Genomic DNA, 13,166 nt, shown 5'->3' on the forward strand with positions numbered 1-13,166 from the left:
ATGAACAGCTTCGAGAGAGTGATAGAAAGACAGGGCAAAAGGAGAAATGGAACTGTGATGCAGTCACAGTGGAAGCCTCAGCTGACCCTAGGAGCAGCTCTGAAGCTGGGATGGCCCTTCTGAGTTGTCGCGCTTGAGGCTAGGGGCCTGGGCTTAGGTACCCTTGCAGAGACGACTCAGAGGCAGCAACCTGTCCCCAGAGAGGGAATGTGATTTTGCTTGAAGCAGTTCTCTTAGGCAGAGGGCGATTCCTGGAAAGAGACTTCACAGATCCACTACGGTGATACAGAAAGACATATGCTTCTTATTAACACTTTAAAAAACAAGATAAACTTACTTTAATTTCAAAGTAGTGATGAATAGTATTTTGAGACAGAAATAACAATCATATGTGACATTATTTCTCTGTGAGTGCTATCAGTGCCACATATAGCTAACACTACTAGGATTTGTTGCCTGCCTTCCTGAAGGAAAAAAAAATGCTAAATTTCTGTTACAGGCAAGTGAAAATACAAACCTTCAAATCCACACACCCAGTTAAGAAGACCTGGGGAGCCGGGACCTTGTTTTGTTCATTTTTAGATCTCCAGAGTCGGCCACAGTTCTGCACACCTACTGATGTTTCTTGAGTCATTACTATAATTAAAACTGACGGGATACAATTTAAAAGATAGAAATTTTAAAACGAACTCTTCCAAAGCAACGCCTCCGCAGCCTAAAGCAGCTACAGCAGAGAACGTCACTCTACGGTAAAGTCTCTGGTCCAGCCGAAGCTTCTCTCTGCCCGCTCTGGCCAGGAGGGGCGGGGCCGGGGAGGGACACTCGCACTTATAGGCCGAGGAAGGAGAGGGCGGGGCCTGCTCCTCCGTGATTGACGGAAGCCTTTCCCTTTCAGCCCGCGTGCCCGCCTTCCACGCGCCCGGAAGTTCCGCCTTCGGAAGAGGAAGTAGCGGCGCGCAAGAGAGCCTGCAGTGACCGGGGCAACCTGCGGTGACCGAGCGAGGGGAAGGAGGTGCCGGCGGGTCGCTGCCACTCCGCGCCGGAGTTGGCGGTTAGAGGCGGGGCCGGAGCCCGGGACCGGAGTCAGGTGCGGAGGGGCGGGCTGGCTGAGGCCGTGGGGGCCTGAGATCCTGGGATTCGACGGTAGCACGCGCGGGGACCGTGCCAGGAAGACTCTGGCCGCGCCTTGCCCTCTACTGTCCTTTTCTTCCTTCCTCTAATCTTTTTTTCTACGCCATACCCTTCCCAGACTCCCAGACCCTCACTGAGCTCCAGGGCCGGGGGTCTAATCTGGACTCAGTGGGCTTCCTTTCTCCCATCGGATCACCACCTAGAACCCCCTTCTCCCCAACCCCGGGCCTACACCCCCTCGCTGTGACATGACTTCTCAGGGACCTCCTCACGTCACCGCCAAAATCCGCACACCCTTAGAAACGTGTCCCCAAAGGTGGTGTAGATTTCACACTAGTATTTCCCAAAGTGGGTGATATGCTAAAGCTCCACTTCGAGGGCGAAGTGGAGGGCGAAGTGGCGGGCGAAGTGGCGTCCCTGCCCAGCACATTTCCATAAGGATGACAAGGAGGAGAAACAAGCGTTGGCCAGATTAAGAACACTAAGGGGGCTTCCTTGGTGGCGTAGTGGTTGAGAGTCCGCCTGCCGATGCAGGGGACACGGGTTCGTGCCCCGGTCCGGGAGGATCCCACGTGCCGCGGAGCGGCTGGGCCCGTGAGCCACGGCCGCTGAGCCTGAGCGTCCGGAGCCTGTGCTCCTTAACGGGAGAGGCCACAACAGTGAGAGGCCCGCGTAGCGGGGGGGGAAAAAAACCAAAAAACACTAAGGGAGTAGTTGGAGCCCAGGCATCAGCATTAATCTATCTCTTTGCTCTGGCACCTGTGAATTTAGACTTGCTTGGATTCAACACTGCGATTCCAACCATGGGTTTGTCTGTATCTACCCCTGATGTTGCAGTTCAGACGTCAGATCATCAGACAGCAGCCCCGCCTTCGGGATGCCCAATGCATGAAGGGAAAATGAAAGGTAATCTACCCTTTGTCTAGGAAATAAAAACGAGAATTCTCAAAAGAATCCTCAGGAGACAGTACAGCATGCTGGTGAGGCGCCTAGGCCTGGGAGTGAGGCGACCTGGGTTCACTCCTTAGGTTGTTACTTACAAGTATGTGACTGTAGACAAGTTACTTCTCTAAGTCTCCACCGATCCTCTGTAAGCCGAGGATATAATAACTATATTTCACAGGGTTAGTGTGATGATGGAGATAGTGCATGAGAGTGTAGGGATTCTTCCCATACATCAGCCCCCACCCCCAGAGTTTGCCATTGTCTACTTCAGCGGTTCTCCCCACCTCACCCTGCAGGACACCTGGCAACGCCTGGAGGCATTTTTGCTTTGTCATAACTGAGAGAAGAGGGTGTGTCTAATGAGTAGAAGCCAGGAGTTGTGCTAAACATCCTGCAATGCACAGTGCAGCCCTTAAAACAGGCCCCAAATGTCAAGAGTGCCCAGGCTGAGAAACCCTGGTCTAGATCTCGCTGTCTTTCTTTACCAAGACAGCTTTACTCCTCCATCCGTTGGAGTACTCTCTGTGTAAAACTAAGGCATTGCCGGGACTTCCCTGGCAGTCCCAGTGGTTAAGACTTCGCCTTCCAATGCAGGGGGTGCGGGTTTGATCCCTGGTCGGGGAGCTAAGATCCCACATGCCTCACGGCCAAAAAACCAAAACATAGGGCTTCCCTGGTGGCGCAGTGGTTGAGAGTCCGGCTGCCGATGCAGGGGACACGGGTTCGTGCCCCGATCCGGGAAGATCCCACGTGCCGCGGAGCGGCTGGGCCCGTGAGCCATGGCCGCTGAGCCTGCGCGTCCGGAGCCTATGCTCCACAACGGGAGAGGCCACAACAGTGAGAGGCCCGCATACTGCAAAAAAAAAAAAAAAAACCAAAACATAAAACAGAAGCAATATTGTAACAAATTCAATAAAGACTTTAAAAATGGCCCACATCGGGCTTCCCTGGTGGCGCAGTGGTTGGGAGTCCGCCTGCCGATGCGGGGGACGCGGGTTCGTGCTCCGGTCTGGGAGGGTCCCATGTGCCGCGGAGCGGCTGGGCCCGTGGGCTGTGGCCACTGGGCCTGCGCATCCGGAGCCTGTGCTCTGCGGCGGGAGAGGCCGCAGCAGTGAGAGGCCCGCGTACAGCAAAAAAAAAAAAAAAAATGGTCCGTCTTAAAAAAAAAAAAGTCATTGTATGATGGACTTGCTGTTCATTTTTTAAGTGCAAAGGGGAGAATGGAAATGCTTTCATTTTTAATCGGTCCACCTTCCGCTTTAGATTGTCCATGTAAAAGTATGGCCTGAATTCACCTGACGTGTGACTTCCTGTTTTAAGACGTGAGGGCAGGAAGCAGTGTTGCATGCTTACTGAGTGCTGACACTCCCTTGTTATAACAGTTATAGCTTTTATATAACAGTTATAGCTGTTCATTCCCTCCGTCAGTCAGCAAGGATTTGCTCCCTGCCCACTCTGTGCCAGGCACTGATGGGTTTTGTGCGTTTGTTTTTGCACTGAGAGAACAGCAGTGTCCGAAACAGACAAAAATCCTTTGCCTAGTGGAGTTTACATTCTCATCCTCATAATCCTGCATGGTAGGTTTTCCCCCTGTTTTATAGTTAAGGAAACTTTCAAGTCACACAGCTAGTAAATGGCAAAGCCAGTGAAAATTCTGGGACCTTGGATAAGGACCAGTCCAGTGCTCTTCTGGGCTTTCTTCATACAGGAAAGAATGGAGGCAGACTTGGACGAAACAGGTGTGTGCCTGCTCTGAGCATCCCCAGGAAATCACAGAGCCCTGTGTACGGTTTGATTTCATTCGCTGTGTATCCAGGAGAGCCGTCAGCTGAATTTGCATTAGGAAAGAATGTAGGTATCTGTAGGAGATCGAAGGGGCTAGTGGTTATATAATATGAAAAATGTAAACAGGATTTTCTCGGCAACACCCAGCTGGGACCAGTGGCCCAGAGAAGATTGGCACTTGGAATGGTGGCGAGGAGAGGAGATGGAACAAGTCTCCCTCTACCCCTCAGGAGACAGCTGTACAGGGTCCTAGGGAATGAGGGTCTGGGAGGAGAAGCAGAGGAAAGGAAGTGAAAGGAAACATCTTTTTTCGTGTAGGGCACCCAGCATTCAGTGTATTCCTGGTGCCAACTGCTGCTGCTTAAGATAAGGGTTCCTTTACACAAGCGCTGTCTTCCTGGGCCGTAGCTCTCCCAATGCCTGCCCCCCACCTCCTGAGTCTACACCGCCTTCTGGGTCCGCACACTCGCTTCCAACAGTACCCAGGATCCTTGGGCACTCACTACCCTGCCCGCTGCTGTTCTTGCAGCTGGAGAGCTTTCCTCTTAAGTGGCATCTGGATCCTACGTGGATTGTGGAACGTTTTCTTTCATGTGTGCCCTTGCTTGATAAACTTGCTATCTGCTGACGGGGAATAGAACCTCGGCCAAGTGCTAATTTTCTGTGCCCTGTTTTAGTCCTGGAGTAATGCACAAGCAGAGTGGCATTCTTTTCTCCAGTAGCCTTTCTGAAGGCTCCTCTGCTCATTTTTTATCTCCTGTCCGCAGTCCCTGAGAGAAGGCCTCAGTAATGAAAGCCTGGCCTCCTGTGTCCCGGTTGGGGTTGGATCTTGTCTGGAATTTGGGAACAGAAAGTCAGGGAGACCCAGTCACATGTGGCCCCCGGCCCCACGGAGGTTCCTCTGTAGCAGCTCACAGCAGCTACCTTCCACCCCTTACTAAAACCCTGGTGTGGGCAGTAGCTTCTCTTGCAAATGCTGAGGCTTTGGGGTTTATTTTTACTAGGGGAATGACACAGTAAGCCAATGGGTACCCCTTTCTCTTTCAAGGGGCAAGTAAATTTATCGAACCTTTTGCTGGTCTTTAGGATGTTAGAATGTTGACTAGCTTAACTCCTGGCAGCTGTGAACAGTAGCAACCTGGCTTTGCCTGTGCTGGTGGGTCACTAGTCAAACATTCAGCTCTTTGGGCCCAGGATGAGAGAGGCAGATGTCCTGCCTTTGTGGTGACACTGTTTTTACCCTTCAACTATTTCAGGCGGTGCAGTGAGTGCCGAGCCATCTGGCCCAACCTGTGGGAGCAAAACGGACTCTGTGCCTGCGCACCAAGAACGCGCGTACGAGTACGTGCAGTGTCCCGTCACCGGCGCGATGGCTGAGAATAAGGAGAACCTAGATCCTTCTAACCTGGTAATCGCGCCCGGCCCCTCTTCCTAAAGTTTTTATGCAGAGATGCTTTTACAGACTCCAAGACAAACTGCTAGGATTGATTCTTCTGTCCTTTTAAAAGAAAGAAGTCTGATATTCCATCCACAGTGAAAATCTAGAATGTGTCACTAAGTGTAGTTTCAGAGAGCACCTGAGAAAGCAAAGGGCCATCCCGAAGCCCCAGAGTGGGCTGACCAGGAATAAGCCAGGCCAGAGGACATTGCCTTTTGGGATAGAGTTTTAGGAGGGCAGGAAATTCAGTTAGCACAGCTAGAATTCGGAGAGGTGTTCGTGGTCTGGGGAAACCTCGTAGGCACGCTGCAAGATTGGGGCGCCTCTTAAGGCACACCTGGGTGCCAGCCTGTACGGCAGTGACAAGGGTGGTGCAGTGTCACGTGGCAGCCAGCAGTGGAATGCCATCGAGAAAGCAGTGGTATGCTGCTGTCTGTCTGTCTATAAATACACACATACAAACACATGTATATACATAGCCCCACCTTCTCTCTTCCAGGAATTTGTAGCAGTTCCTGCCCATCATGATATTAGTTTTTACTTTTTAATCCTTGAGGAGAAAGAGACCAAATTTTTAAGTACAGCGTGCATTTACCATTTATGAGAACTCAAAACAACGAGGAGAAACAGCCAGATGACCTGAGAGTCTGCAACTTTGATGTCGCTGGTCTAATAGGGAACCTGTGCTGTGTTCGTGATGCCTTGCTTTCTAGGAAGTAGTTCATTATATTGTTTCAACTTTATATCTCTAACCTTTTTTTAAAAAACCCACTTATTTTATTTAGATGCCACCACCTAATCAGACGCCAGCCCCCGATCAGCCGTTTGCACTATCTACTGTGAGACAGGAGTCATCTATTCCGAGGGCAGATTCAGATAAAAAGTGGGTTTATCCTTCCGAACAGATGTTCTGGAATGCGATGTTAAGGAAAGGGTGAGTGAGTAAGCACATTACTGAGGGTATAAATTTGCTCGTGAATCTAACGTCTTTCACATTTAATTCTTAGATGAATTAAATGTGAAAGAGGTTTTTAATCCCCCAGACGTACAGTAAATGTTTATAATAATCAACTGATTTTTCAGACTCATCAGAATATAAGTGCAAGGCCAATGTATTAGGATTCTCCAGAGAAACAGACCTAACAGGATGTGTATGTCTTTCTATACATATAGAGAGATTTGTGATAAGGAATTGACTCACAGTTTTGAAGGCTGAGAAGTCCTACAATCTGCTTGGCAGGCTGGAGACACACAGGAGGGCCGATGTTTCAGTTCAAGTCCTAAGGCAGGAAAAAAACCGATGTCCCTGTTGGAAAGCAGGCGGGCAGAAGGAATTCCCTTTTACTGGCAGAGGCTCAGCCTCTTTGTTCTGTTTCAGCCTTCAGCTATTAGATCTGGGCACTCTCTGCCCATTTAAATGTTAATCTCATCGTAAAATTAACCCATCATAGCCAGTAATAGTTTAAAAAAAAAAAAGGTAACACTACTATATAAAATACTTGGGAAAGGTAGGGAATCCGTGATGCTAATTGAAAAAGTGTCACCTTAAAAATAGATGGATCCTTGATATCTGGGTAAATCTGATTTTTGGTGACTCAATGAAATGAATACATGGCATTCTCAGTAATATTTGTCAAGTTTTACCAAAATGTTCTTTCCTAGGTGGACATGGAAGGATGAGGATATTAGTCAGAAAGACATGTATAATATCATTAGAATTCACAACCAGAACAATGAGCAGGCCTGGAAGGAAATTTTGAAGTGGGAAGCCCTTCACGCTACGTAAGTCTGTTTGAAGTCTTAAAAAACATCCTTCCGGCATCTTCCTAATGTCATTGCCACTTTCTATGAAAAGAAATAGAGAAGCATTTTATTCAAACAATGTGCTATTCTGATAAAACATTTTAGGTAGTGGGCCTGTTCCAGACCACCCTGCTCGGCCATGTGAAATGGCAACTAGTTAATTATGCTCGTGGGTTTGGTGAGTTCCAAGTACAGAAAGGACAGAGCAGGGATGGCTCGTCTCTGCTCCCTGATGCATGGGGTCTCAGCCACCGAGACTCAGGGGTCAGGGGTGGCTTTGACAGCCGTGGGCTGGCATCTTCTGGTAAGTGATACCAGCTGTCGGCCGGGACACTTGCCCATGGCCTCTAAATGTGGCTGCTTCGGCTTCTTCACACCATGGTGGCTGGGTTCCCAGAGCTAGAGTTCCAGAAAGCGGCAGGGAAGCTGCCTCTCCTTTGATGACCGCCTGCCCAGATTCAAGGGGAGGGGCCGTAGACGGCAGCTCTCAACAGGAGTGTCAGAGTCCACTGCAAGCAGAGCATGGGGGTTGGGAGATTCTAAAATGCTCTCTGCCCAAAGGGAGCTGGGAAAACCAGTTTTGTTTGTTCACTCAGCAGCGTTTATTGAATCCCCATTAGGAGCAGACGTCAAGAGGCATCTTTGCACACGGCCCTTTTTCTCAGGGAGACTAACCAAATGCAGTTGTGAGTTAGTGGCGATGGGCCATCAGTCTCTTCAGGGCCGCGGTCCTCATGCCGTAGCTGCATCAGCATCACCTGCGGGTTTGTTAAAATACCGAGCGCTGGGCCTCACCCCTAGGGTTTGTGATTCAGTCAGTCTGGGGTGAGGCCCAAACTTAGCATTTCCAGAATGATGGCAGTTTGAGGGCTCCCCCGGAGAAGCGTGGGGCGGAGGGTGGAGTCTCCACGCAGCCAGATTTTGCCATGGTCGGTGGCTAGTATTTTTAATTCATGGCAAAATGCGAGTGATTAATTTCTTGGGTAAAATCCACTTAATGATCTTTAAGGTGCTGTTTGTTTTTTCACGCTTGGACTCTGAAGTTCATTAGTCACTCCCTGGGTGTCACTTGGCCACGCTTCCCCTCTCAGTTCCCCGGGAGAGGCAGGCGTCATCCTCCTGGCTGGCTCGTGACGGGGGCTCCGAATGTCTGCAGCGACTTGTGCTGAAAGTGTGCTGTCGTTAGAGCCGAGAAGGGAAGGAGCTCGGCTAGTCCTCGCCTGGGGGCCCATCACACTCGGGGTGCTTTGCTCCCTCCCAGTTCATTAGAGAGACCCGCCCAGGCCGAAGCCTGTCTCAACAATGACAGCAGCTGCCCAGACAGGTGGCCTCCGGGAGCTTCCCCTCCCTCCACAGGGGCCACTGCCGTGTGCCTCGTGCTAGGCCTACCGTGAGCCCCCCAGTGCCGGCGCGCGGGCCGGCGGGCACCTGGGACGTCCAAGCCCAGGGTCTGCCCAGAGGCTGGGTGGACTGTCTAGGCAGAACCTTGCCCTCCGTTAGCTTGTATGCAGTTACTTAAAGAGATGGTTCCACCACTGATTACATTAGTTCCTAGGGAATCAGCCAGCAGTTTTCTTTCCTCATGAAGGCTGTTTATTGGTTTCAAATGAGAGAAGAGTATAGGATTTTCGTATATTCATCTGAAAAAACCCCAGCTGCTCTTCGTGAAAGCGAAGCGTGATGCCCGATGCCTGACACTTTCCTTCCTGAGAGTGTACCCCCACCCCATGTGGAAAGGCCCTGTTTCCTCACTCCTGCCAAGAGCAGTGCAGATGTATGGAGGGAAAGGGGGGGAGTAAAACGTACTTGATCCAGAAGTAAAGCACAGAATTTTTAACGAATAGGGCTATTTCTTTGAATTTTTTCGAAGTTACCTTTCTCTGTAAATGTGGTATTATGTAAAATGCCTACAGAAAAATGTGTATTATTGAGAAACTGCAACACCCTATTTTTCAAGGGAAAGAAAATATTTTAATAGAGTTTTCTTCCTTGGGGATTTCTAGGGAGTGTCCTTGTGGTCCATCACTGATCCGGTTTGGAGGGAAAGCGAAGGAGTATTCACCAAGGGCGAGAATTCGTTCCTGGATGGGGTGAGTGTCAGTGCAGACATGTTCTTTTCTGTTCCTCAGGTCAGGGTCTGCTTTCTCTTGGCAGCAAAACCAGACAGTGGAAGAACTGTGGTGCTAACTTCCAGAACGTCACCGGCGCCCAGCCGTAGAGCTGCGCTCCCGCAGGGCGGCCGCTGGCGTGCGGATGGCTCAGGGCGCCGCGGGCTGCTTCCTGTCTAATTCTTACAGGATTGAACCAAGCCATCTTCTGTGTTCTCGCAGCTGTCCCCTCTCTCCTCCCGCGCTCCATCCCTGTCCGCCTGTGCAGTCAGCGCTCCTCTTGTAGTCGGATTTGCAGCTCACACCCGCATTTCTGCAGGACCTCAGCTGACCTCCCAGGCCTGGGCGTCTTTCCCGCCGTTGACCTTATTCCCTTGCAGCAGATAAGCTGTCCTCTGATCGGGGCTCCTCCGGCCCTCCAGCCCCACCTGCCTTCAGCGCTGTGGACTGTTCTGACCTCCGAGTCTCCCCTCCCCTTAGACGTGGACTCCGAGAGCAGGCCTCCCCACGCGCGGCCTCACCGCCTTGCTCACCGCCTAAACCCGAGCTGAACACCCCACCAGCGTTTTAACCCCCGCCGCCATGTTTTCATTCCAGGTACGAGCTGCCTTTTGACAGGCACGACTGGATCGTCAACCGTTGCGGGACAGAAGTCAGATACGTCATTGACTACTACGATGGTGGCGAGGTCAACCACGACTACCAGTTCACCATCTTGGACGTCCGGCCGGCTCTGGATTCGCTCTCGGCCGTGTGGGACAGGGTGAAGGTCTCCTGGTGGCGCTGGACGTCCTAGCCACTGCTTTGTCAGGCATGGGAATGTATAAACTATTTTTTTTTTCTGAGCAATACATTAAACTGCTTTCCCCAAACTGAATTGCACTCCTGATATAATGGGAGTGTCAAGGGGGTCATCACACCTCACATGTCACTTAGCAGAGGGCACTCTGCACGTGCTCTTCTGAGCTCTGTTTCCACTTTGCAGTTGATACTGCATCATTTTAAGTCGTCTTCCCATTTAGAGAAGTGGGAAGCACTCCCTGTAGCATTGCCTGCGTATTTAATCTAGAAAAGTCTGAACAACCTCTGAGAAAGACCTTTGCTTAAAATATGAAGAGAGCTGCTTTTTTCCTCCCTGTTTTCTCTTACATACTGACACGTAGATCTGAAAGCCCATGGGATGCTCAGGAGCTCTGACCTGGTCCAGTGTTTCAATTAAAAGTGTTCTGTTATGCTTTTTAAAAAGTCACCAACATTTCTAAAGTCCCTGCGATACAGTAGTGACCCCTGAGGGAAATGCGGTCACACACTGGAAATGCGCTCAGCCAGACTGAAGTGTGTCTGGCTCTGCACATTTTCGCTTATGTGACTTTTTCACACTGGACCTTGATCTAGAATAATTTCAGCTCCCCCATGACTTGATGATGCACGTGCATTGGAGTATATGTTTTAACTTTTTAAATATTTTTGTTTTAATTCCAATTGTTCTGATATGTAACTCTGCCCGCCCCCCGCAAGCGGGCCTCACTGTACTGGCATTTGACAGCTTAATCCCACCCTTGAGTCCCATTCCTTCCCCCGCCTGAAGCCCTTCTCTGCTTGGCCTCATCTGAACCATGAAGGTCTGGCTGAAGTCGCAGTGCTGGGGACAGTCCCACTCTAAAACACGATTATATTTTGTCCACTGTTGTTAGAATTCACAAGGAGAATGTTTTTCCCAGATGTAGAATGGTTGCACCAACTCACTGTGTCCGTTCACATTTGTTTTTTTAAGGGAGCTCTAAGTTTGCCATTGAACTTCTTTGTACCAGTAATCCATACACTGGTTGTTCAACTTACAGCAGCATGTTACAGATGACTGTTGGTGGTTGTTTTGGGTTTTTTTTTAAAGTATTAATAATATGAACTCCTTTCATTTGAGTGCTGTAGTGTTAAATTAGTAGATGGACTTAGCAGTTTGGAGTGATCCATTTGGTATGAATTTCATTTGTTGTGTCTCTTTTGTGTGGAGTTTTAAAAATCCAACAACCCTAAACTCTTCTACATTTCAAAATACTTGTGTGTTTTCAAAGAAAATAAAGCTGATAGTTAACAGGTTTTGAAAATCTTTTAAGAGTAACTTTACACTTATTTCATCAGACAGATGAACTATTTCTAATCTGAGGAAAATAATTACTGTTGGCATGTGTTTTGGTCCTAAGTGTCATTGAGTAAGCATAGGTTAAGGCATTATTATGGGAAACCACGTATTGTAACTGGAAACTGAAAATTGAGCCGCAGGCAGGGAATCACCCCTTTTATAGGGTTCTAGTATTTCTTGAGAAAAACCACCTCTAAAGTAAACTGTCAGGTGAACCTGATGACAAGATCCCGTTTGTACACCATTACTCCACTCCGAGAGAAGACTAGAATCCTGGATATAAGAGCTGCTTGGTGTCCAAATTATACTTGATTGTATCCAGGGATCAATACTTCTCTGCTCTGATAGGGGATTTCATTTATAACTTGAAATCAGTTTGGATATTCTCCAGGGTTTTAAACTAAGTCTTCAGTCGTAGACTCTTCAGAATCAGAACAAACTACTGCATCTAAGGCTAAGGATTAGCAAACGAGGTGAGGGTTTAAACTGGGGCTGCAGATGAAAATGCAGCAGTATGCCTAGTGGGTAAAGAAAACGTGAGGGAGATGACTAGTATTCAGCCATAATAAGGAATAAGATCTTGCCATTTGCAACAGCATGGCAGGACCTTGAGAGCGTTATGCCACGTGGAATGTCAGACCCAGAAAGACAAATACCATATGATCTCCCTTATATGCGGAATCCCAAACGGCCACAAGCGCCCAAAATCCAGAGCTCGTAGGTAGGACGTTGACATTGATGTTGGCGCTTGCCCGAGTGCGGGGCGGATCTCCAGTTACAAAGCAGATAAGTACAAAGTACAGCGTGGGGACTATAGTTAGTAAAACTGTAGTGCATATTTGAAAGTTGCTAAGAGAGTAGATATTAAAGTCACCACAAGAAAGGAAAAGAAAATTTCTAAGGTGACAGGTGTTAACGCCTTCTTGTGATGATCACTGTACAACATATACAGATATCGAACCAACATGTTGTACGCCTGAAATTATACGGCATTAATTATACCACAATTTTAGAAAAAGAAAAAAAGAACGAGTGTCCTGGAGGCAGACGGCTGGCTTAGAGCCACGACTCAGCCCTTCACTCATCTCAGTATCTCTGGGCCTCAGCTTTCTTGGCCATAAAAAGAATTAATAGAACTGACTTTTTGTTTGTTCACATGGCTATTACAAATACCATCAACTGGGTGGCTTATAAACAACAGAAATTCATTTCTTACCGTTCTGGAGGCTGGAAAGTCCAAGATCAAGGCACTGGCAGATTCGGCGTCTGGTAAGGAGGGCCGGCTTCCGCGTTCAGGGATGGCATCTTCTTGTTTTGTTCACGTGATGGAAGGGCGAGAGAGCTCGTTGAGGTCTCTTTTATAGGGTAACTAATCCCATTTCTGAGGGCTCCTCCCTCATGACCTAATCACCTCCCAAACCACCTGAAAGCACTTAGAGCCTGCAGCTGGGAAAGGCTTAAAGAATGTCAGCCATCGCCTCATCATCACCAAGGGGGAAAAGGCATGGATGGGAAGAAAAGAAGTACTGAGAAATAATCCCCACCCTCCGACTCCTCCCACGAAGAATCTGTCTAGAGGGGGGACGGCAGGGCCTCCTCCTGATGTGGAGGATTAGCAGGTACTCGGCTGCTTGCTGTAAGCGCGCTCACGTTATTTAAAATCGCTAAAGGGAAAAGACAGGTAGCAGCAGTCTTTGACCTTCTAACGAATATAAGCACAACAGGGTGACATTTGGTTTCCTTAATGTGCCAGATCCACTCGACAAAAATAAAGATTATAACTGGGCCCTTGTGCTTCCTAATTTGAAATGTAGCT

General features: G+C 48.9%; 1 protein-coding gene across 3 annotated transcripts; it reads left to right on the plus strand.

Moving 5' to 3' along the window:
• The first annotated feature begins 975 nt into the window (after positions 1-975).
• Positions 976-11,299, plus strand: HCCS (holocytochrome c synthase). 3 transcript variants are annotated; one of them, XM_082865301.1, is made up of 7 exons: positions 976-1,087; positions 1,903-2,037; positions 5,118-5,269; positions 6,085-6,233; positions 6,962-7,081; positions 9,106-9,192; positions 9,808-11,299. In XM_082865301.1, the coding sequence occupies exons 2-7, from the start codon at positions 1,935-1,937 to the stop codon at positions 10,004-10,006; spliced, it is 810 nt and encodes a 269-aa protein (XP_082721427.1). In that variant the 5' UTR covers positions 976-1,087; positions 1,903-1,934; the 3' UTR covers positions 10,007-11,299. The 3 variants fall into 3 exon arrangements, with proteins under 3 accessions (XP_082721427.1, XP_082721429.1, XP_082721428.1); XM_082865302.1 differs by having other exon boundaries at positions 1,048-1,087; positions 1,969-2,037; XM_082865303.1 differs by lacking the exon at positions 1,903-2,037 and having other exon boundaries at positions 1,013-1,087.
• The last annotated feature ends 1,867 nt before the right edge of the window (positions 11,300-13,166 follow it).

Source organism: Leucopleurus acutus (genome assembly GCF_964270905.1).
Source record: "Leucopleurus acutus genome assembly, chromosome: X".
NCBI classification, from domain to species: domain Eukaryota; kingdom Metazoa; phylum Chordata; class Mammalia; order Artiodactyla; family Delphinidae; genus Leucopleurus; species Leucopleurus acutus.